This window comes from Juglans regia, chromosome 2 (assembly GCF_001411555.2).
Source record: "Juglans regia cultivar Chandler chromosome 2, Walnut 2.0, whole genome shotgun sequence".
Taxonomy (NCBI): Eukaryota; Viridiplantae; Streptophyta; class Magnoliopsida; order Fagales; family Juglandaceae; genus Juglans; species Juglans regia.
In genome coordinates, this window is record NC_049902.1 from 19230565 (window position 1) to 19256619 (window position 26055).

A 26055-nucleotide genomic window follows, 5' to 3' on the forward strand; every position below is an offset into this window, starting at 1 on the left:
TGATATTTCATACTCAAAATGATATCTATTTAATTATATAAAAGCCAAATTTTCAATTGCTTACTTGCCATTCATACCATAAAATTGGGGAATGAAAGGGTGCAAAGTCGATGAGCGCGAAAAGAGATGGAAAGCCAAACGGTGAGTCCAGAGGGGGAGGGGCGATTACGTGAAGCGGTCCCAGTGCTACCGAATTATCGTCTGGCAGAGCAATCGTTTCTTCAAAAATGGATGTGGAGGAGGAAGGGAGACAACACACTCAACATCATGCCCTCTCCCAAGACAATCAAAATCAACGGGTTCATTCTCCTTTTCTTCAAATTCGATGTATGTGCCGCCGATGCATTTGACAATATTTTCCAAATCTGAGAGGGAGACCCAGAAGTGGAAAGATTTGAAGGGTTCGGATTGAAGGAAGAGAATTGAGACGAGGAGAATGGAAGAAAAGGAAATGGTAGCGAAGAGGAATGGCTTACTGGGTTTTTGGTAAGTTTGCGTATTGGAGAGTGAAGAAGGGGTTGAACGAGATTGGAAGAGGAACCTTGGCCTGCTCTCTTCGTCCAAGAACTCCATCTTTTGTCAGAAGTCTCTCTCTGTCGGTCTCATATTGATGGGTAGACTTTCTCCATCATTCAATCCCATGTGCCATTCTATTCTTTTCAATCCCCATACCTTCCTCTCCTCCATAAAAAACGATTCTGATCCTCTCTCTCTCTCTCTCTCATTATCCAATATACTTTCTAGGGTTTTGAAAATTGAAAAACCAGAGCCAATCACCTTCACCTACACAACACATAGATACTCATAATATATAAACCCTCAATAAGGGCACTATTGGGAAGAAGTTGAGAGAAGATTCTTCATTGTCACATTTTATGGGAGCCAGAGCCACTCATGGATCACCACGAGATGGGACGTCCAGGAATGGAGTTGCTTTGTCCCCACCATAGAAAATTCAGGGGAATTCTTCCAATGGCGGGAATGTGCAGAGATCCAAGAGCTCTGCTTTTACGGCACACCAAGAGAGTTATACAATTCAAGATTTTGAGCTAGGCAAGATCTATGGTGTCGGTTCCTATTCCAAGGTTTATATTTTCTTTTTTCTAAATGTTCATCTTGGCGAATTATAGCTTTTATCTTTGTTTAATTTGTTCATTTGCTTTTTTTCCTTTTCATGCAATCTGGGTTGTGTCAATTTGTTGTTGTTGTTGAAATTATTATTATTATTATTATATTTTGATTGTTACGTTTTGATGGTTGAGTGGTATTGGGTACTGAATGTTGTACATTTATATAAGCTCTTTTTGGGAATATTTATAAATGGGAAGTAGTTCTCTGATGATGATCAGTTGGGCATTGCTCAATAAAATTATGAGGGTTCGTTGGTATTTCTACAGCGGTTTCCATTCATATATTAAAAAATGTGATTTTTAATTATGATAAACCCAGGTGGGTATAGCAAAATAGGGCATTTGGATTACCAGTAAGATTGTTTGATAATTTGAAATGGGATGTGACGGAACATGGACTTGATATCAGAGCCTCCTTCTTAGGTTGCCGAGAACTCAGGCAAAGATTGCATTTTTTGGTTGACAAAACATGGTGATTTTTTCGTGATTGTATATAACGCATGTATAAATATAAATCTATAAAATTCAATATACATAACAATCCGCGCATTGCGCGGGTTATAGGCTCGTTTAATATGAATGTGGCGTTTACACAAGAATCATAAATAAATTATCTAAGAGTAAGTTAGAAGCTAACTTACAAACTTCCCGAATTTGAAAAGTCGTAGTAGTTGAAATCAAATTCATACTAAGTTAGGATTTGAACCTCTAAGGAATATACTCATAGTCAAAGGGTTTCAAAAATGGATATTTACAAAAATAGCCCTAAACTTTCAAAAGTTGCCACTAAGACCTTAATTTTTCACTATGTGTAAACAAACCTCAAATTTAACCAAAATCTATAGACCTCATATTTTTTATATTCTAAAACCATTCATGCTCTTAGAATTGTAAAATTCAAAATGGAACTAGCTCAAACATTCCCAACCCGTGGCATGCACTCTAGTTGATGCCTAAGTATGATTTAAACTATTGATCCCTATGAATGCATACATATACATTTTTCTTAAATCACAAATAATCACTATAGTCCTTAGTGACATGATAAAGGCTAAATCTTAGGTGAGCAAGTTTATCCCAACACTTAATCATGGCTAAAAACCTTAATCTTCATTAATCCTCCATTAATCAAATTTGATGTTCTTGGTGTAAATCCCAAAGTCATGCTTTCAAAACTCACCCAAAACTTGTATTTTCATTCTTATCTCAATCATAAGATTTCTAAATGATTAATCATCAAGCTTCGGTGGAACAAATAAAGCTTAAAGCCTTAATCACAACTTACTTAAATCCAAGCATATTTTGATGATCAAAACAAGATATAATTAAAACCTATCATGGCATGCTTCTAATAAAAAATCCAACATTCCATGATCATTCTAAGACATTAATAAATCGTATCAAAACATACTTAAGACATGCCATATCTAAATTTCCACTTAAAATAATTCAAACATTTAATCCATCCTTAATGAACCCGATTTTGAATTAAGCATGATAACTTTTTCTAAATTTATCCAAAAACCAATCCAACACTTAAAATCTTAACTTGAAATGTAAATTAATATCTAGAGCAAGAATACTTACAAATTTTGTAGCCCACTCAAGCTCCTAGCACAAGAACTCTCATGGCATGCTTCTAATAAAAAATCCAACCTTCCATGATCATTCTAAGACATTAATAAATCGTATCAAAACATACTTAAATACATGCCATATCTAAATTTTCACTTAAAATAATTCAAACACTTAATCCATCCTTAATGAACCCGATTTTGAATTAAGCATGGTAACTTTTTCTAAATTTATCCAAAAACCAATCCAACACTTAAAATCTCAACTTGAAATGTAAACTAAGATCTAGAGCAAGAATACTTACAAATTTTGTAGCCCACTCAAGCTCCTAGCACAATAACTCTCAAGAACTTCCAAAAACACTCAAACTCACTCACTTTTGGTTTCTCTCAAAACTAAGGAGGAAGATTGATCTCTATGCTCAAGGGAGAGCTGTAGATGAGGTGTGGAGGAAATGAGGGGGTGAAAGGGCCTTTTATAGGTGGCCAAGAGAGTGGAGGCGTTGGCCTTGGTCCAAGGGGATTGGTTAAGGTGGGAGGTGGTGTAAGAAGCTGAAATTTACAGATTGCCTTCATCAGCTTGTGTCACCTTGTGCAAGGGGAATAGTGGCCTGAAACCACTATGATTTCTTCCCTACAGTTGCTACATTGCTCCTGTGGATGGTGGTCAAGTCGTGGTGTAGAAGAGAGATGAGAAAAACCATCAAAACCACCCAAGGGGGCTTACGGGTTCAAGTTGTTTTTCTTGGGTAGATTTGATCATCACTTTGACTCCTCTTCTTGACTCTTCTTCAAGGTTGAATTGTGCAAAGGTAAGGTCATTTATTGAAGTATTTTTTGGGTGGTAGAAGGCAGAGGGTTGGCTGCCAAGTGATCATGAAGGTGCAGCTCAAAGATAATAATGCAATAGATGGTGGTTGTTGAAATGGAGTTGTGCACAAAGGCCACTCGGTTTTGGTACCTTCTTTACGTGGAAAAAACTGGTCAAAGGCTCATGATGGCCATGAAGGCCTCTTGGGGATTGGGTGGTGCTGAAGGTGGCGTAAGGTGGTGGCTCAACCATGGCAAGTGGGTGGTTGAAACTCAACTAAATCAGTTTGCAACCAACTAGCTTCCTAAGTGAAATCGGTTTGGTGTTTTGGTTTGGTTCTTGAAACCAAACTTGTCCAATACTTGGTCTGGGTCCAAAGGAGTCTCATGAGGTATTTAAGGATCATAGTACCCTGGAAAAAAAGTTACAAAAATTGGACTTAAAAGCAAAATGGTCCATGCGCTCAAAGGGCACATATGTGTGCCGATTGGTGTAATTTTGGGGTTTGATATGTCATTTCCTCTAATGACATATTTAGAGGTTTATCTAGGGTCTTAATATAATCTAAGAGTGATGTAATTGAGTAATAAAATAAGAAGATTTTAGATCAAAAGGTTAAAAAAAGATTAAGAAAGAAAATTATGCTTCAAAACATGGTTTAAAGATCACTAATCTTGGGTAAGTTGATTAATGGTCTTAACCTAATTTCAAAACTTAATTTGGGTACTTAGTGTATGAAATGGGCTTGAGGAAACTCATGGTATAGTGCATTGGGCTTTCAAATTGAAGAGTAAAATAGAAGCAAAATAAGGTTTTTGGCCTTGTGGGCTTAAAAGGGTCATGAGTGTGGATTAATGGTCCAAGGGCTTTTGGGTTGGAATGAATGGGGGCCTTGTTTCCAGATTTTGAGGGATTAGAAGAGACCTCAAGATCCACAAGGATGAGGCTTGAAAGGTTTACCTTAACATAATTGGACAATGGGTCAAATCTATACAAAGTTTGGCCCAAAGACCTTATGTCTTCCTTATACTTGGGCCAAGACTATCCTACCAAGTCTTGCACTCTTAAGAGGCTTGTTTTAGGGCTTCTAAGGATTGGCCCATAAATGTCCTAAGGTTCTAAAGGCCTTAATAGGATAACTAATGGACTTGCTTCTCTAATTCTTCATGCTTAATAAGTTGGGCCTAATACATTCACTCTTACTAAATTAGGACCAATGACCTTATGTCTTTTTCATTGGGCCTATTTTCTAGTGTCCTTCAAGATAGACATAAAAATTTATATTTCCCAAGTTGGGCCTAAGGCTTTTTAACATCTTAACCTTAGCCCATCACATCTTTAATACATTACGGCCCTAAAGTCTTATTGCCTCTCCTAAGCTTTTATATCCAAAAATTTTGGGCCCTTAGTAAACCACTCTTTGGGCCTTCTCCAATTCCATCAAATATATAACCCAGATTGTTTAGCCCATTAATGTGACAACCATCCAATATGCCATGTGTCATTCCCTTATGAGCCTCTTGGCTTCTTATTCTCAAAATTAATAAAGTACTAAAAATTCTCCAAAATAATATTACTAACCAATCAAGTTCCAAAAATTTCATTTTTCCTTAAAAATCAATATTGTACTAGAATCTTCTAATAATTCTTCTAAACCCAAAGTATGCGGCCTTTTTGTCAACTCCAAAATTGTTCTTATTCTCAAATAGCTCAACTAACTAGGATTAAGGCTACTAAGGTTAAGGTCTAAAGAGCTTTTTAGGTAGGGTATTACATGTGTGAAGCCCAACTCGTAGCAAAACTCAAAGACTTGAAACAATAACCAACCCATCCAAAGGGGAAGACTCAAAACTATGTAGTTTTGGAATAAAAATCCTAGTTCCCTCCCCCTTCTTTCTTTTTCCCCATTCCCACTCTATTTCCCCCAACCGTGACTCCCCATCATGCCTCCCAGCCGGCTAGGCCGCCTCATGTCTGTAAACTCCTTTATCTCTGTTTCTGTTTGATTGCCTCTCATTCCCTCTTCTCTCTCACTCCCAAACTGTTCTTTCTTCTTCAAGTCACACCAACCAGGCCTCACAGCCAGACATCACGCCTCGTTGAGACCACCCCCCTCTCATCGCTCTTGATTTCTCTGTTTCACTCTCCCTCTCTCAGATCTATCTTTCCCTTTCATTCTCATCTTCATCCTTCTCTCTCTCGATTAGGTTCCGTTGCCACCGTCCTCCAAGAAGCGGCACCATGCGTCGCCAGCAGCTCCTCCGCCTCCCTCTCTCGCTTTTTCCCTATGTTGATCAACCCACACCCAGCCCCACAACACCTCCCTTAGCCTCTTTGTTTTCTCTCGGTAGACAAGCCTGTGCCCCCAGCCACCGTTCATGACCCCAGCACATGGCAGCCTAATGCCCAACCCCAATGCCTCAGTCTCCCTCTCCATTTCCCTCTTTCTTTTCTCTCCTCCCTCAGCTGATCTCTAGCACACGCATACACATCTCTCTCTCTCCCTCTCTCTCTCTCTCCACCATGCACAGCAAGCCCAGCTACTGTCCATCACATCCCCGCACGAAGTCAGCACCTTTCACCCCTTTCGATTTCTCCCCCTTCCTCCCCTAATTTCTCTCATGTTTGCCCCTATTTGCCGCCATGATCCCCTCCGAAACAACCTCTTATGCATCACTGCTCAGCCAGGACCACCATAGTCCACTGCTACTCAACCTAGCATCATTGTCCATGGCATGCTAGCTTCTCTATCAATACCTCTTTCCACTGACTTGGACAGCAATGAGGAACATCACACTCACACATTATTTATCATCCTTCGCCTGAGACACCTACACCACTAACTGTGCAACCACCACAAACGAACATCATGGGAGCTCAGGAAGCCTTAATCATCCAAAAATCTCCTCTGCGTTGTAAGTAGTTCTATGGACTGAACTTGAATATGACTGTTGATGGAATTGTGAACTTTGTACTGTTATGAATAATTGTGAAATGTGTTTTGCGTTGTGCATTGTGAATGGTGTAATTGTGGCGTGACTATGCGTAGTAAGGAAGTGATGGGAGATTAAATGTGAAGTTTTTTATGCGGTTGTGCTTTGTGAAGTGATGGGATGATTGTATAGTTTGTGAACTGTGTTATGCTGTTGTGAAATATGAATTGTGTAGTTTGTGATGTGGTTATGTGTAGTGTGAAGTGATGGGATTAAATGAGAAGTTTGTGATGTGGTTGTGCTTTGTGAAGTGATGGGATGGTGGTGTAGTTTGTGAAGTGGTTATATGTTGTGTGAAGTGTTGGGGACCATCGTGTAGGTTTGATGTGGCTATATGTCATGTGAAGTGTCGGGATAAGCTATGTAGTTGGACGTGTTGTGTGAACTGTTATGTTGGTTGGGTTTGTGTTGGTGTTTTATTAAGTATGCAAGAATTTATGATATGGACATATTTATACATGTAGTGTATTCGAGTGATGTATTGGGTTGACTAAAAATTTGATGAAAATTAAATTTTGAAATGTGTTTTTATAAAGTAGACTATATGAAAATTAGTATTTGGCCCCTCCTAGATTATTATTATTATTATTATTATTTTTGTAACTTGGCACCCCCGAACCAGATTTTCTGGTTCCGCCCCTGGTCTCATGTGCATATGAAACTTGGGAAGCCATGCTTTTGAATGTATTGGTCAGCAGTACATATGTACTTAGATGGGAATTATGTTGGTTTGGAATTTGTGAATTATGGTGGTTGTGTTGGATAGTTTTACTATAGAGTTTATAATCTGTCTTATACATGAATATACAATATTTAAGCTTTAAATGTTGCTTAAAGTTGTGTATTATGTTTGATTTGGATTAGAATAAAATATTGGTTCATATATATGAATGGAGTAAATGATGTATGTATTGACTAAGATTGAGTTGTATAACTTGGTTGGTTCAAGTTATGCATAAGAATAGATGGTTTGGTAGGATGAACATAATAAAGGTAATAGTGTGTCTTAACCTTTAAAGTGAATCGAAGAGGTTCACTTTAAAGGATAACAACATGAAGTTAAATGCAATGGGTTAGGAAGGTGTCCTCAAGTGGGTCATAAGCTATGACTTTGAGAAATTAGAAAAAAGGGCTATAAAGAAATGTATGGAGGATGAATTTGATAATTGAATGAGTCTAAGTGAAGAAAGTCTAAGTCAATAGTAGTTTTATGCATTTTTTAAGTTTAAGTTGTTTATGCACTTGAGAAAATGAATGATGCAAAGTTATATATGAATGTAGGCTGTCATCTAACACACACATGAATGGACTGTATGAAATGAAAATAGCATGAAGTTTAGATAAGTATTATGTTCATACACTTCTAGAATTTTCTAAATGATATTAAAATGAAAATGAAACGTTTTTACGAAAAATGTTATTTTCATGCAATAAAGGAAAATGAAAGCATGTTTATGAAAGTATGCTAAAGTGTTAATATTTTAAGATATATGTATGTAACGACCCTCCTTGGCATCCATTTTTTATGCACCTAAAAAATAGTTGTATGCATGTGAAATAAATGTTGTATGTAGCATTGTTGTCCTTATGTTCCATGAAATAAAATTATGATGTTTATGATCAAGGCTATTAAATGATATTTAAATGAGACTATGGGATGATGTTTAGATGAGACTATGAAATGAGGTTTAAATGATGCTATGAAATGATGTTTAAATGAGGCTATAAAATGAGATTTAAATGATGCTATGTAATAATGTTTACTGATGATGTTTATGCCTATGTTATGAAATGATGTTCTATGAAATGAAATAGACTGATGAATGATATGAATGAAAACAAAATGACTAAAAGGATGACTGAAAGGAAATGAAATGAATGAATGTTTTAATGTATGAAGCTACGTAAGAGCTATGACTGAATGAATGATGGCACCAATGGATTGGACAGATTGCAATGCCGGGTAAGTAGTACTGGTAGTGCACCCAGTGCTGCCCCCTAGCTGAAATGGATTCCCAACCTGTGGCCACAGGTGGAATCCGGGTCTAAAAGATCTCTAACCCCAACAAACGGGGGGTAACAATGTATCCCGGATAGAGGAAAAGTGATCAGAGTAATTGAACTTATGAATGGTTTAGTTTCTTTATGAATGAATGTACAAGGTCTGGAAAATGTTTTACAAAAAATGAAAATATTTGTCAAGAAAAACCACACCTCATAATATTTTTAAAGGAAACAAATGTTTTATATAAAGTATGTAGAGAAATGATGAATGCATGAATAAAAACCTATGTTAGTATATTTTACAGTATGAAATAATGCTTACTGAGTATTTGACTCATTTTGTTTTTATGCATGTTCCTCCCTCTCCCATGAAAAAAATGAGGACAAAATTTCAAGACAGACATGACCCTTAGGAAAAGTGACAGAAGTCTAGATATGTTTATGTAATGTATGAAAGAATATTTTGTGAAAGGACTGTATATTTTAACTAAATAAATTTTGCTACAAAATCTCTTTTAAAGTCTAGACATTTCATCTATTGCAGGTCATCCGTGCAGTTGGTGGTGTGAAACACGTCTTTAACAGTGGTGTCATCTGTGGGATCTCTTATAGATTTCAACGTGACTTTCACATGCCAACTACCACACGATCTCAAGCAACCCATGACTAAGAGATGAATACAACAGATGTAGAAGCGAAGTTGGCAGAAGCTGAAGAAAAGTTGAAAAAAGCGACAGTAGTGGTAGAGCACTTACAAAAGGATAACGAAGAGCTAAAATGACAGAATGCTACTACACCACCTATCCACAACAGACAGACAGAAGGAGACGCACAGAGCACAAGAGGCATGAATGCCAATGAGATAGAAAAGAAAAGATTACATGACAAGCTGCATAGTCTCATAGATAAGTACGAGGAGATGGAAAGAAAAATGGGAGGATCTTCCTTCGTAGAGCAACTGCTGAATTAGACTGATCTTCCCACATCGATGAAGTGATGGTAGTACCACTCCTGCCTAAATTCAAAGTTCCCCAGATTGACATGTATAACAGATCTTGAGATCCTATAGATCACTTGTAGAATTTTAAATCACACATAACTCCCCACAGCTTCCCAAGAGAGGTAGCTTGTCGTTCTTTTCTGTTAACATTAAAAGGAATAGTACGAGGCTGGTTTGGAACTTTATGACTAGGATCTATTAACAATTTTGAAGAGTTGGCCAAGCAATTCTTAACACAATTCATGGGAAGTATGAGACATCGACGGCCCATTACTTATCTTCTCACCATAAAGCAAAGGGAAGAGGAGAGTTCAAAGCGTATCTAACCTGATTCAACAAGGAGAAACTGACAACGATCGATTAGGATAAGAAGATCACACTAGCCGCCCTTCTGGGAGGTATATGGCCTTAAAGTCCATTCATGATCGAGTTGGCCAAGAAAACCCCCTCGACTCTGAGGGAATTCATGGACAGGACTGCTGATTATGTTAATGTAGAGGACACATTAAAAGCTCTCTTAGAACCTAGGAAGCAAAAGGTAAAGTCAGAAACCAAGAACTTGCAAGAGATACGAAGATCAGGCCAAGTCATCAAGATGGGTGACGAAAAAGGTACCCCACCCAGTGAGACCAAGGGCCTCGCCTCATCTACAACAATCTGAGTGTACAAGAACATGCGGAAACCACAAGGAAAGAAGCGTGCCCATACATAAAGGGTTAGCGCTATTGCAAGTACCACCAATTGGATACCCATTGGACAGAAGACTGCTCAACTATGAAGAAAAGAGTAGCCAGATTGGCAGGAAGCGAGGAACTCGAGCGAATGTTGGTTGAGCACGTCAAACCAAGGAGAGAAGAAGGCAGGGGCATGAGCCCAAGCAGAGTAGTAGTCCAAAAAGACAGAGATAAGAAAGGGAACGGAGACATGATGCCCCCCACCAATCTTACAACCAAGACCAAGCTCCCTTAGGAGAAATCTGCACCACAACAGGAGGATTTGCTGACAGGGCCATGACAACATCCAACTTAAAGGCTCATGCCCGTAAAGCCAAGTACCACGAGGTGTACATGTCGTATAACCTCCAAACACCCAAGATTTGGGTTCCACGCCTACCATCTCTTTTGGAGATGAAGACTGTCAAGGGGTCCTGTACCCCCATGATGACGTCTTGGTAGTCACCTTGTTAATCACAAACTACACGACTAGGCGAATCCTAATCGACAACGGGAGTTCAGCTGACATCTTATTCTAGGATGCCTTCGCCAAAATGGGCATTAGCCCAATAGGCTACGCTCGTCACCTACCCACTAAAGGGATTCTCTGGCAAGGTTGTTCAACCAATGGGCGTCATCGCACTACCAGTCATAGTTGGTCAAAGGTCACACATGGTTACGAAAATGACGGACTTCTTAGTAGTTAAAGTACCGTCATCCTACAACGCCATATTGGGACGTCCAACTTTGAATAATTTGAAGGTAGTCACTTCTACCTATCACCTAAAAATGAAGTTCCCAATGAAGATAGGCGTCGACAAGGTTCGGGGAGAGCAAATCCTGGCACGGGAATGCTACGTATAGGAACTCAAAGCAAGGGCGCCAGGCATATGTGTCGCGAAAAGTTTAAAAGGGAAGCCGCCATCCCCACTATTAATCGTAACTAGCCAAGATATGGAAGCAATGGATGAGAACAATCTGATGCAAGCAGAGGCAAACGAGCCTCTAGAGATAGCAGCTCTACACCCAGATTGGCCGAACGCCATGACACGAGTGTAAACAAGGCTCCCCCTTAAATATAGAGAGGCATTAAAAAAACCGATGATCAAACACAGAGAAGTGTTTGCTTGGAGTCATGAAGACATACCAGGAATTGACAATGCCATCATAGAGCACAAGTTATGTGTTGATCTAGTGGCAAAGAAGATATGCCAAACAAGGAGAAATTTCAGTACGGAAAAGTGCATAGACATAGCCAAGGAGATAGACCGCCTCCTGGCTGCAGGCTTTATAAGAGAAACATACTTCCAGGAGTAGCTTTCCAACATGGTGTTAGTCAAGAAAGCTAACGGGAAATGGAGGATGTATGTGGATTTCACAGATCTAAATAAAGGCTACCACAAGGACAACTTCCCCTTGCCAAGGATGGATATTATCCTTGACGCCACAATGAGACACCGAGTGTTGAGTTTTATGGACGCATATTCAGTATACAATCAAATCCGTATGAACCAGTTGGATGAAGAGAAGATGACATTTATCACCGACAGAGGTCTTTACTGCTACTGAGTGATGCCCTTTGTGCTGAAGAACGCTAGGGTGACTTACCAAAAGCTGGTCAATCTGATGTTTAAATAGTAGATCGGAGAGACTATGGAGGTATACGTCGACGGTTTGTTGGTGAAAAGTAAGGAGCCCGCCCAACACCAAGCAGACCTAAGAAAATCTTTCACTGTGCTTCGTAAGTATAAGATGAAATTGAACCCGGCAAAGTGTGCTTCCGGGGTAGATTCGAGAAACATTTTGGGCTTCATTGTCTCTGAAAGAGGCATCGAGGCAAACGTTGAAAAGATTGGTGTCATTTTGAATATGAAGCCACCTCAGAACATCAACGACGCCCAACGTTTGGCGAGTAGAGTAGCAGCCTTAAATAGGTTTGTGTCAAGATCTACGGACAAATGTCTTCCATTTTTTAGGATTTTATGGAAGATAACACCCATGGAATGAAGAATGCAATCAGACTTTCCTGGAGTTAAAGCAGTATTTATCTAACCCACCTCTGTTAAAGCAGCCCAACCAGGGGGACACCTTATACAAAGGGCTGAAAAATGCAATGTAAAAACTGCCAGAAAATCTGCCTGAAACTCTCTCAGTTTCTTTCTAAACAAATGAGGAAAAATGCAAAATTTGAAATGATAAATGTGGGAGGCGTGATATACATGAGAAGGGGTTGACATGGGGTGACTGAGTGACCCTTGGATGGGAGGTTGGCAACCAAAAGATGGGGGACAAAAGGGCTGCACAGCTACTGCCTGTTGCTACCAAAACTAGCCGAGTGGATGGCTAGTGATGGTGTAAGCTTGTTTACTATCATCAAGTGACTATTGGAGGCTAGAACTTGAGTGCATTTCAGCCATAGATGTGGCCTTGGAGAGAGAATAAACCTCCTCGAGAAGCTTTGGCTTTTGGTGGTTTTTGGTGGGCCAAAAATGGACCTAACCAATAGGCTTCAATTTAGGGTTTCAATGGGCTTCATTTGGGGTTTCGATTATGGGTGAGTCAAAATTAAAATTTTCTTAACCCAACGTGCTTACCAAGATTTAAGAGAGTGGCTAAGGGTGTATGGGTGAGAAATTGACTTATTGATAGTTGCGGAAGTGATTAATCCAAGTGATTAAATACTTGATCAAAACCAACAACTTTAGGGTTTGAAACAAAGTTTAGGGTTTTGGCCAACACATGGGGTTTTATGATTTTGATTGAAATCCAATGGTATAGGGTTTCACCATGGTTGAAATCCTCTCTTTTTTATCAAAAAGTCTTTTGGTTGGTTGGAGTAGTGTTTGTATAGGTGGCATGATCACATATTCCATCACACTTTCTATAAGTAACAAATGTCCTAACACTATTCATAGGAGTGTCTAGGATTGCACCATGTGTCTATCCAAAAGTAATCCTAGTGATTCTAAGTGGATTTAGACATTCTACATGACGATTTGACAATCGTTTGAACCAAGTGTCACATGGCGCTATTTTGGATGTTACTATTCATCCAAAAAATTGCAAGAATTATTATTTCACCATAAACTTTTAAATAATCATACGAGTCTAGTGAATCAATTATTTTTGCAAAATTAGATTCCTAAGTAACTTAAGTAAATAAAAAGGCACTTACAACTATTATTCATCTTAAATGCGGGAAATGTATTATTGTACCGTAAAATCCTAAATATTCACTTGAGACTAATGGCACAATTCTTTTCGCTAACTTATACTCCTAAGTGTCTTAAATAAATCGAAAGGAAAATCTGACCAAAGTGTATCGAGAGTCGACTATACTAATAGACTAAAATCTACTCAGTTGCTCGGTTCATGAAATCTTTTTAGGATTTCACGATGCTTTCTAATGTCTAAAGAAATTCTTCCATTGAATTTCTTTTAGGTCATTACAAATAGTATGTAGGAATTAGTAGTTTCATATAGTACAATGAAGGAGCCATATAAAAAATGTATTCATAAAGTTTTTATAATCTCATAATACAATATGGGGTTTATATATATTAGTTGTAAAAATTTCATTAAATTTAATGATTGTGTTTCTAATTTTATATTTTTTAAAATTATTTAATTAATTCATAAATAAATAAAAAATATTTAAAAGATTACAAGCAAAACTCAACTTGGCTCGGACTCATTAAAGAGCACGAGCAAAGATCGATAAATAACTCGACTAAGCTTAAGCTCATGTTTGATCAGCTCGAGCTTGGCTCGGCTAGTTCAAGCTCGAGTTATTTGAGTTAAGACCGGCTCGATAGCCCAAAAGAACGACTCAGCTAATGATGAAGTTAGAAAAGGCCACTGTTGCAAAATTAGAACTATGACCTCCTGATCATTCACTAGGGAACTAGTAACATAAAAATCACCCCAGTGCACTAAAGGTGACTCCATGGAAAAGGTTGGTCTTTCTAGCTTTGATTGTAGCATGTAAGGCTATAAATTGATCTTCAAAACCAATAGAAGGGAGTCCGTTGAATCTCCTTGGCCTTGAATAGAACCCAATTGGAGGATTGATTAAGGTTCGGATATACCAAGAATAGAGTCAGCGACTCATCTCAAGATTATCCATTGCCATTACACAGACCTTCGGCCACCTCCATAACCTCACACACCCTGGTAAGATCCCCCCAAGTTATAACTTTGTTCAAACTCTTTGGATGTGAAGATCACCAACACCTGTTTGGCCATCATTTGCACCCATATCTTCATAAGTTTCAACCATCAATGTCACAACAACCATTTGTTCCCAAATCCCTTTGATTGTTGTATCCATATAGCTTCCATTAGTCACGAAAATTCTCTCGACCACATTCTAGCCATGTTCAACATTCCGAGAAACCTAATTGTAATACCCCATATGATATGAATAAGGGTAGGTGGTGTATGAGATCCCACATTGATTGGGAATGAGAAGTTCTTACTCTTTATAAGGTTCCAATGTGGCTCCAATTATATCATTGACTAGTCATTTTGGAGTATAGGCTATGTGGTTTGGACCTTCTATTGGGGCGTTACAAATGGTATCAGAGCCAGGTTCCAACAAAAAATGTGGAACTTGAGCCGTGCCACCTACAATGGACAGGCCCGACGAGGACATCGGGAATTTAAAGGAGGTAAATTGTGATACCCCATATGATATGGATAAGGGTAGGTGGTGTATGAGATCTCACATTACTTAGGAAGGAGAAATTCTTGCTCTTTATAAGGTTCTAATGTGGCTCTAATTGTATCATTGACTAGTCTTTCTGGAGTATAGGTCATGTGGTTTGGGCCTTCCATTGGGGCGTTACACAACTCTCCTCCAAAACTACCATTCTCCACTACTCTTAGTCAACAACGATAGTTCTGGCAGCCCGACAGCAGGAACACTACCAACCTAGCTGCCTTCCACCGAGGAGGGGTTCTATATAGTTATCGGACAATGATTCGATGGTGTCGGCATTTCTATACCAAAACTAGACAAAACCCGTTTCAAACGAGGATGACCCAGGTTCTTCGGCCCACCAACTTTGTATCAGGTGAGACTCCTCGAGCTAGGCCTTAGCTTTACCTTTCTCAACCCCAAGTGAATATTCTCTCTTAGGCCTTATATCCAACCCAGTTATGCTCCTTCCTTTCAGCCTAGCCTAAAACATTTGCTGAGCCCAAGCTCAAGCCCATCTCTAGATTCACCTTATGAATAAGCTTCATAACTGCTTCTCTCAGATTTATCAACTCATTTTTAACCACATAATAGGTAGAGTATCATTTTCGTTTATGTTATGTGCCTTGAACAGTGAGCCCCTTTACCATTTCGACGTAACCTCTAAGGAAGTATTGATGGGCACCAAAATGGACAGTCTTAAAGATCTTTTACAAGTTCCAGATGGGCTAATTATAAGGTCAAGAGCCAAGAAGATCAAGGAGATAATGCAAGAATTGGTACAATCCACTTGGGATGAAGCTAGCAAGACTCCAACACTCCAGATGGGCTTCAAAGAAGGAGATTTAGTTTTGATCAACTTGATACAAGCTATGGAAGACATGAGCTAGAGTTATTGTTTGGACCTTGTTTAATTTATTAAAAGAGCTTATTTTATTAGTTATATGAATTAGTCTAGAATAATGGGGCTTAAGGATGTTTGGCCCACATATGTTTTATGTTTTATGAGCTACGGTTTCAAGAACTTCGGCAGCCTACTTTTTGTTTGTTTATTTATTTATTTATTTTTGCAACACTAGAACAATGAAGCCCTAGTATTAAATTTAAAGATGCAAGAATTAAAAGATAGAATCAAACCTGATTGGAAACCTTGCTCTGAATACCAAATGATATGAACCCGTGGGAATGGAGTCCCTTGAACCCACAATCAATTTGAAAACTCACCCAAGAAAGTTAAAATCAAGTCAGTGGAAAATTTAGACCCGTTGATGAACTTGTTTCAAGAATCTAGATTATATGAAAATCTAGACCCGTTGATGAACTTGTTTCAAGAATCTAGATTATATGAAAATCTAGACCCGTTGAAGAACCTGCCTCAAGAACCTAAATTATCAGGAAGAACGCCACAAAGGTTGTGATTTACCTTTGATAAGTTTAAAAGTTTATTCAAGAATAAGAGGAGATAAACTTAACTCACAACGAATAAATTCATCAAATTTCATAAAACTAATAAAATGAGGCTGCAAAGAGTATTTAAATCAAAACCTAATTAAAACCCTAGCAAAAATAAATCCTCATCTTTCAAAAATACCCCTGAGTGAATAGTGTCGTATCTATAGTACTCGGCTACAGTAACTTACATATCTCAATCCCCCAAAAATCCTAAGTTAACCTAAAATCATTTCCCAAAATATATTTGGGCGAAATACAAGGCCTTCCCAAAAGAAACCCTAGCTGCAAATTAAAATAATCCATAAACTACCCTTAAAACTTTTCTTGAAACCTTAGTTCATAAAACATAAAACATATGTGGGCCAAACATTTTCAATCCCCAGCTTCATTATTCTAGACTAATTCTTATAACTAATAAAATAAGCCCTTTTAATAAATTAAGCAAGGCCTAAACAATAAGTCTAACTAATGTCTTCTATAGCTTGTATCAAGCGGATCAAAACTGGATCTCCTTCTCTAAAACCCATGTTGAGTGTTGGAGTCTTGTTAACTTCATCCCAAGTGAATTGCATCAATCATTGCATTGCCTCCTCGATTTTCTTATTTCTTGACCTTGTAATTAGTCTATCTGGAACTTGCAAATGATTTTTAAAACTAGGTCTATCTTGGTGTCCATCAAGTATCTAGCAAGGAAACAGATGACAATGGGTAATAATTAAATAAGACGACCATGGTAGTCTTGCAAGTAGCTTGGTGGTTTTTTGTAGACTTGTAGTAGATTGTCGAAGAGGAAGGAGTACATATAAGTGGAATAGGGAAGATTATAGAAAATAGAATTAGTAAGATTTTTGTGCAACTAACTAATTTTCATCATTAATCTAGCTAATTAATTTATTTGCTTTATTTCTCCATTTCTAAGAATAAACACTGCTAAATAATTTCCATAATTAATCTAGCTAGATAACTAATTGTTCGACCTTATCAATTCATGTCAAGTTTACTGTCTTGGACCATTTAAATACTTAGAATATCTCAATATATATATCCCTACAAGAATTCCTACCTTTTCTAGCGACGATTTTTGCGTATCATAGGGCAGAAATATAACTTCTTTCTTGCATTTAATGCTAATGTTCTATTTAGAACATGTATCATAGGGTAGCTGTGGTCACTTTGATATGCAACACTAACTGCATACATTACCCTCTAATGTAGATGCTAGAGGAAATGGGAGCACATGGATGTGTATATGTACTGCCAAAGGGTTCCTTATGTTAGCTTCTGAAAATCTTGATACGAACTATTTTACAACCTGTCAATGCACTCTAAGTATGTCGCATTCTATTTCCATGTTTTTCTTTTCAAATCCTCATCAAGACTCCACACCTTTTTCCACAGCTTAGCAAGTTAATTGCTCATAACAGGGTTCTTCCAAGACAGGTATCTGTGAGAACTTTCTCAAATTAGATTTTAATCTTTTGTTTTATTCTTTGTCAATCTATGCATAGAATTATGAATTCAAAACTGATTGATTTCTTGATACTCTTCTTTGGATTTAATTCATTTCTCTGCAGATGTATCATGCATGCTTGGGTATAGTTTTTCTATTTGATGCACTATTTAGGTGAATTAATTATATTTTCTAGTTATATATACATATATTATATCTAATATACATAATATATATATATATATATCTATTCTATAATTAATTCACCTAATTATTAGAGCAAATAGGTTAGTAATTGGGAAAATATCAGTAACCACTTTGGCTTCACGTTCATATTTTAATCAAATGATGTTACAGAGTTTGGACCACAAAAACAAGAAAAAACTTTACATTCATAATTAAATTACCCCAGTACTCCCTGATCTACACACACTTATATATATATATATATATATCACAAAAAGACTAATTAATCAAGCCCATGAGCTTCATACTCATTGGAATCACACTATATACAATGATTACTTAAGGAAAAAAATTGCTTTGAAAATTGGTTGTGAGGACTTTTTGTTTCAACTTTAATAATTCCTACCTTAAAACTTGGCTTTTGCTTATCAATAATAAATAGGTAGTGAGCTTATATCATTTTCCAGCAAAATCTCTCATTTCATTGATATGCATATATATATGTGTGTGTGTGTGTGTGTGTAGTATTAAAACAGCAGTCAATGCGAGGGGTTGCTGCACTATTTAGGTAAATTAATTATATCTTACAGTTATATATAAAATATATTATATATAAGGGTCTCTAATATGAAGTATAGCTTGGATGTAGTTCATCTCTATTTTTGTGCATTTTTTTTCTATTTTGTGAAAAACCATTTCCGGCGAGTAAAATTTGCCGAAAATATTTTTTTTTTCGTCCGTGTAAGTTATTTGTGGCGAACTTTGATCGCCGAAAATGATCTATTTCGGCGACAATAACCCGCTAGGAATACATAATAGCAACGACAACCAATAATCGCTGGAAAAAAGATCTAGTCATTTGCGGCGATATATATCACCGCAATTGACTTTTCACGACGATTTTTGCGTATCGCTGAAATTGATTAGAAATGGCATCTTAATTTCATCCAAAATGTAGTGAATTAAGAATCACCCAAATCGATTAAATACATCGATTATTGAGGGTATTTACGACGATTTTGAGCGTTAGAAAAACTTTTTTCTTGTAGTGTATATGAATAGTAGTGAAATGATTTGAGTTAAGATGTTTTACTAAGTTAATTTTAGGAAATGAGAGAAAAAAAGTTGAATAAAAATATTATAAAGTGAAATTTTTGTTTGAATATATATTTTTTTAAATTTGAAATTAAAAATATTTTGTGCTTGACTGATGTGTGGAAATGAAATACCTAAGAATACTTTAGAACAGTTGTATTGCCAAACAAACCCTAAATCTCAGTCCAATTGTGACGTGCGTAATGTGAGGCAATGTCTCCCTTCAAGTTGGAGGCATATATCATCATGTTTTTTTTAAAAAAAAGAATAAGATCTCTTATTCATAAATAATCACATAGGATGAATACAATGGGGGAAGACCCTCCAAAGTAATGCTCTCCTCAAAGAGTTTCAAAACATCCATTGCAAGATTATGTGCCAAATGATTACAAGTTCTAGGAATAAAATTGACAGACCAGCTAGACATCTTTGTAAGCAGCTCCTTGATGTCTCTAACAATCACATCAGCTCAGCTCCAATTTTCGTCATTGCTCTGGATATCCTTGACCACCTGTTGGGCATCACCTTCCAGTATAATGTGTGTTAGACTAAGCTGTTGGCATACGATTATTGCTTTAACGGCTACAATTGTTTCTACTAGATGAGCATCTAGGAATGAATCCCTCTGAGACCTTAGGCTAGCAATGATCTATCCACTTGAGCCTCTGAGCACAACTCCAATTCCAATTCCGCAATGGACCTTATCCTCAACTGCATCCCAGTTTGCTTTGATGAACTTTAAGGGAGGGGCTTTCCATTGGCGTTCATTTGGCTTGATCAGTGCTGAGCCAAGTGCAGGTTGAAGATTTGCTTCCTTAAATTCACTAACTATCTGTTGAGCCAACTTTACCACTACTTTTGGAGACCAAAATCTTTCCTCAAATACCAACTTGTTTCTTCTTTTCCAAACTTGATAAACTGTTGTAGCAACCTTATCCATAGTTTGTCCATCCAAGATAGTAAACATATTGGATAAGAGTTTTAGAAATAATGATTTCATTAGCTTGAATTTATGTAGTCTTTTAGAGCAAAACCCCCCAGACATCTTGCACTGATTTACAAGACCAAAGAGCATGTGTGGCAGTTTCAACCTCAGTCAAACATACTGGACAAAAGGGGAATCTATAATTTTCTTTTTTAACAGACTGTGCTTAGTGGGAATGGACTCGTGAAAAGCTCTCCAAATCAGCATCTTTGTAGCATTAGGTACTCCCAATTTCCAAATCTTAGGCCATAGTTCCTGCTTATACGAACCAGCTGAAGTCTTCCCCATTGCCCTACTTTCGACCTCATTAATAAGAGAGTAAGTACTCTTAATTAATAGAAAATTTCACATCCTTAGTACATCTCTAGATAAGCTTGTCAGGGGCACTATAAATACTCAAAGGAATTCTACAAATCAGCTCACCTTCCTCAAGCTCAAAGGTATCATGAATCAATGCAGTCTTCCATGAGCACCTATGTTTGTTGATTAGGCAGCTTACCCTTGCAGTCTGGACTCTAAAATAACTTGGTTTTGACATCCACTTATCATGCCGAATCTTGACAGTCTCTGATCCATTTCCAATATTCCAAAACAGACCCTCCACTAGAGCTGGCCTTGCTGCCATAAAGCTTCTCCAAAGATATGAAGGGTTAGTTTGGTTTATTTTTGTATTTTTTAGTTTTTTAAACACTGGATATATTTATAATATTTTGTAAAATTTTGTGAGAAAATAATTGGTGTTTATAAATTTCAGCCATCGATTTGCTTACTGCTTTTTATTAATTTACGCGTAAATTAATATCAGAAATGGCAAAAAGACAGATTAATAAAGAGTTTGTATAATACTTTATTCTCGATATTAAATATGATGAATAATAGTAATAATTACAAAAAAAATCCATGAATAAAATGAATTTCCAAAGGAAAAAAATAAATAATTAAATATTCGTTTTCTGCAGGGTAAGTACAGTAAATGAATAATAATTTCCATGTAGTCTATAATATTTATATGAATATATATTATTTTATTGGGCTAGCAGATTTGAAAAATAATGATTCCTATATTATCATAAAGAGAGGGAGAGAGAAAAAATAAAAAATAAATAAACAAATAAATAGATTCTGTATGTATAGATGTTAGGCGTCTGAGGGTGCTATCCAATGCCTCCCATTGACAAAGCTCTTGACAAGGAAACGATGGGCGGAGTCGAAATCTAGCTCTTTGGCCCCCGATATCCAACTCAGTGCCTCAGCTCCCGGGCCCCAGCACTTGTACACTCCTACAAACACAGTCCTGCATGTAAGGGAACATACCCAACGTCATTAATTCAACTAATCATTGCAACTTGGCAATTATTTAGAATCAAATTTAATTAGGTTGTCCACTATTTTCTATTTATTGAGAACTTTAAAAGGTATATAGGAGCCAAATCTCTCCCCCACACATATATAGATTAATGGGTCGTGATTATATAAAAGTAAATTTATAAATTGATGTGAATTGATGTAATGTAATATATCAAATTGTAGAATAATTTTTATTATAAAATAGATCTAATAAATCGCATAAACTCGCGTTAATTTATGAATTTATTTTTATAAAATTTTTTTACGATTGTAACCAACACTTCTCTAAACTGGTGTGAAGGATAAAGTTTTTATATGAATTAACAAAATCCTATCAGGAATATCATGAATATGAAATATGTATCTGATCACGACTTGTAAATAGAAATCCAAGAGCATGCAGTGAATTAAACTCTAGTAATATGTTATGTGAATTAAGAGAAATCCAAATATCTGATGTCCTTAAGGACTCCAATTATGAGTTTTTGTGCTTTCAACGACATGTTTTGTTGACTGATTTGTGTGCCATAATGGGGATCCACTGCCCTACTCTTTTTTGTTCCCAGGGGCCACAGGCCAACCCCTTAAATCTTGCCTTTCGGTTCTTGAAAACTGTGAAATAGCTAGGACCCAAATTAATGCTAAAAAACACAAATGGCCCCCAAGTTGTGAAAATGTCAAAAGGCAAAAAATGGAGGTGGAGGGTCCCTAATAATGTTGACAAAAACAGATCCAAGAGAATCAAAGAGCATGATGATCATTAGCAATATTAAGAAATGATAGGATGATGATGTGAACAGAGGCCTCACTTGTTCTTGGCGTTGGTGTCCCAGTCGACGTCCCAGCCACCATGTGCAACCAAGTTGTCGAAGTATGTATAGGAGTAGACAATCCTTGCGTACTGGCCCATGGCTCGTCCCACATAGAGTGGTCCTGAACCCGTGACTTTGCAGTGAACAAATGCGAAGCCCGTCTTCTCATACGGCGTGCTTCTGTATTGTGCTGCGATGGAACCGAACTTGGTGGCTATGGAATGCAGCTCACACTTCTGTACGTGCCAATCAACCAACCATCGTTAATTTATTGTCAAAAAAAGAGAAAGAAAGAGAGATTTATTTATGGTAAAAGCTTTCACTCACCTGCATGTAATGGAAACCATGTAATTTCATGTATGAATCAATGCATTTGATAAAGTTCTTCCATTCCTTTTGGATCATACAAGTTTCACTTTTTTTTTCATTTGTTTGGTAATTGGCAACTAGGGAACTTGGTGCATGGTATTCTAGACTCAGCTCGCTGCTTCTAACGACTATCGTAATGATCAGCTAGATGTGACAATGAAACTAAAACACATGATTGTCGTTCATCTTTAATTTGCTTGACAATATTGCATACTTACAAATGGGAAGTACATCAGATGATCATAGCATAAGTCCATGGCCATCTTAACACTTTGCGCATGCATAGTACATGTGTCGCGTCCCAATAATTCATAACATAAAGCATTAATAAACATATGATTTGATACCATAACGCTTGTTTTCTTTCAGACGCCCTTTTTAAGAATCTTGGATAATACAGCATGCTTCAGTCAGAAAAGGAAAAAACATATAAACAAAGACATGGGATAAAGAAAAAAAGGTTAAGGTAAATTAACTTTTTTGCCAGAAAAAAGTTCCTCTTCCTTTGAGACGACACTGCAGATAGCAGAGAAAAAAATTAGCTGACAGCCTTTTGGCATTTTCTTTTGCTCGACTGATTATGATGACCAGATCCCTTTTGGCCTTTTCTTTTGCTCGACTGGCTATGATAACCTGCCTTTTGGTCTCCTAATTAATTAAGCAGTTTATTTATTATTAAAAAATAATTTCTTTTTAAATAAGTTTCATATTTACTATTTTTTTTAAAATAAAGTGCACCACGTTTACTCACTTTATAACTATAAATATTATTTCTCGTACAATAAAGTTATAACCTATAGTACTATTAAAATTATTCTACACCTAGGGTAATTATAATAAGGATAATCGTATTCTAAGCAAATGAATTAAGGTGATTAATTGATAATTAATACCTTGTACATGGAGCGGCCATTCCCAAAAATGAAGTCTATGGAGCCCTCAATGTAACACTCCTTGAAGTAATGCCGTCCTGCGTCGTCACAAAGGGTGTCTTGCGCACCATAGAAACCACAGCCGGAGAAGTACGCCTTATCCCCCGCAATGCGAAATGCCACCGCTTGCCATCCCTGCATTCCCGGCAATGGTGCTGGCGCTGTATTCTGTTATATTATCACATATATATACACCATCAACATTTGCATGTACGTACGTACATACGTACCAGTGAAAATTATCTTAATTGTCCTATTTAATTCTAGACTCGAAGTGCATCCATGGTTAGTGTATCCAACTTGGGAAATGAATTTTAAATATTGGTGCGCTCTAATTAAGCTTTAGCTTGCATTTGGATAGTAAAGTATTTTCAAATATTCTGTTAATAATAATAAAAAAATAATAATAGAATATTAAATATTGGTAAAAAGTTGATAAAAAGTATTAATAAAATAATAAATAGCTAATAGTGAATTGGCCTACTTTCTCGTTATAAGAAAAATATTTATCTATGATCAATTATTTATTATGAAAATAATAATTTATTATTAAAGTAAATTCATTTTTACCACAAATAGTCATTTTTATCACAATTAAATTGTTATAATATTCATTTTTTTTTTTATAACAAACAACAAAGAAAAAATATGATACATAAAATGTAACGAAACAACAAAATAATTGCGCAGAAAGGCCTTTCACCTAATGGCACTTTTCCTCCATTCAAAACCTCACAACATGATAATATGAGATATTTATGCTTAGACGAAAATTCTGATTATTAGTCATTATTTATTATCTCTTATTTTACATCTTTTATATCTTATAAAAAATAATTTTACATATAAAAAAAATTATAAATATAAAATATGAAAATAAATAAAGACTGTTGCATCATAGTAATTGGTTAGATTGCGCAGTAGAGTTTGACGAAAACTATAAGAGAAAGGTTTGAAGAATCTGTAAATAGTAGTAGTAGGAGTACTATTATACGTACCTTGAAGCTGATGTTTCTTGCAGAGAAATAATTGGCAAAAACAGTAACAGAAGCAGTTTTGTAAGTACGCAGCTGTTGGCCATTGGGGCCACGGTCACTTGCCCTGTCATGCCATTCAATCACCGTCACGTCCCTCCCCGCTCCTTCAAATGTTATGTACGGCTTCGTCACGGGCACCAGTACCTTTTCTCTGCACCAAATCAATCCAGTACCATAGATTTTATGTACCTACCACCTCCTTATTATAATCATGTACATTTTGAATGTACGTTACATCCACTACTCATTAATTCAAGCGGTCTCATTCTGATAACTACCCAGAATCTAAGCATCTTTAATGGTAGAATAGAAACCAGAAATGCTAGTTTCGTTAAAGAAACTGCAGTATTTCAACAATGTACATATAAAGAAGTGGGACTGATGCAGCTAGCTAGAATTGAATTATTACTTGTAATATCCGGCGCTGATTTGAATTACGACGTTCTCTGTATTGTTTACTGGGATAGAATCTACGGCCTTTTGGACTGACCGGAAGTCGGCGGATCCATTACAGTTGACGGTGATGACGCGGCGGCCGATGGGTCCGACCCACTTATGGTGGTGCCTGGTTGAGTTTGTAGAAACTGTGCCATTCATTAAACTGAGGAGACTGTGGTGGTGAAAGCTGGTAACCTGCAAAGGCGAAAGACATAATAAGAAACTAAAAACGAAGAAGAAGAATGAGAAGAGGAAGGAATTGTTAAGAGAAGCCATTAAAATAGCATTAAATCCTGAGAGAAAAGAACAATAGAGAGAGAGAGAGAGAGAAAGAATGTCTGAATGTTCGATGATTTCTTGGGTAACGTTTGCTTTGCTTGGAGACTCCAAGCAGGAATATATGTGTATATGAAATGCAGAAATTAACAAGCTAGAAGAGACGCATTTGTAATCTGATCGAGTGTCTGATATTTTCTCTTAAAAATACTTTAGTTTTTGTGTTTCTAACGGTCATTTTTTATTCTTCCCTCGCTTAAATTGAGGGGGGTAGGGTAGCTTATAATACGTGTAGGATTTTTGGTATATTTTTGGATGCATCGGACATAAGTCTGCATGTGGGGTCATCGTCTCTTTGGATTTGTACCGCTCGTGACCTCAGATACCTCATACGTATCGTTTAGTCTCTGTCTCTCCGACCATGTCATTTCACACATGGATCTCATCTCACTGTCGATTCTTGATTACATTTCGTCATGAGTCGTTAACCGATTGAAACATCATCTTTACAAAATTATTTATTTATGCATGGGTAGTATTTACTACTCCTACTTCTTTTCAAATTTTTTATTTTTTATTATTTTTTTAAGTATTTTTTTAATATCCTTAATTATTAAAAAAAATTAAAAAAATATATAATTTTACTAATAATCACTTTCTTAATCATTAAATAAAATAAAAATTTAAAAAGAATAAAATCTAAAATGAGTAATAAATGAATAGTAGGAAAAAAATAACCCTATTATTTTCTT

At 36.7% G+C, this 26055-nt stretch overlaps 1 protein-coding gene across 1 annotated transcript; it reads right to left on the reverse strand.

Moving 5' to 3' along the window:
- Positions 1-21066: 21066 nt before the first annotated feature.
- Positions 21067-25534, reverse strand: LOC109014575 (probable pectinesterase 68). Its single transcript, XM_035686814.1, has 5 exons — positions 24999-25534; positions 24551-24740; positions 23514-23720; positions 22249-22487; positions 21067-21386 (listed from the first exon to the last, which is right to left on the reverse strand). Exons 1-5 carry the CDS (start codon positions 25301-25303, stop codon positions 21230-21232), a joined length of 1098 nt encoding a protein of 365 aa, XP_035542707.1. The 5' UTR covers positions 25304-25534; the 3' UTR covers positions 21067-21229.
- Between the last annotated feature and the right edge of the window lie 521 nt (positions 25535-26055).

Excerpts from the sequence above, each read along its gene's own strand:
- LOC109014575 (XM_035686814.1), bottom strand. The coding sequence starts at position 25,303 with ATGGCTTCTCTTAACAATTCCTTCCTCTTCTCATTCTTCTTCTTCGTT. Across the intron at positions 23,721-24,550 it reads CAAGAAACATCAGCTTCAAG|AATACAGCGCCAGCACCATT; the intron begins GTACGTATAATA and ends ATAATATAACAG. Across the intron at positions 21,387-22,248 it reads GACACCAACGCCAAGAACAA|GACTGTGTTTGTAGGAGTGT; the intron begins GTGAGGCCTCTG and ends CCTTACATGCAG.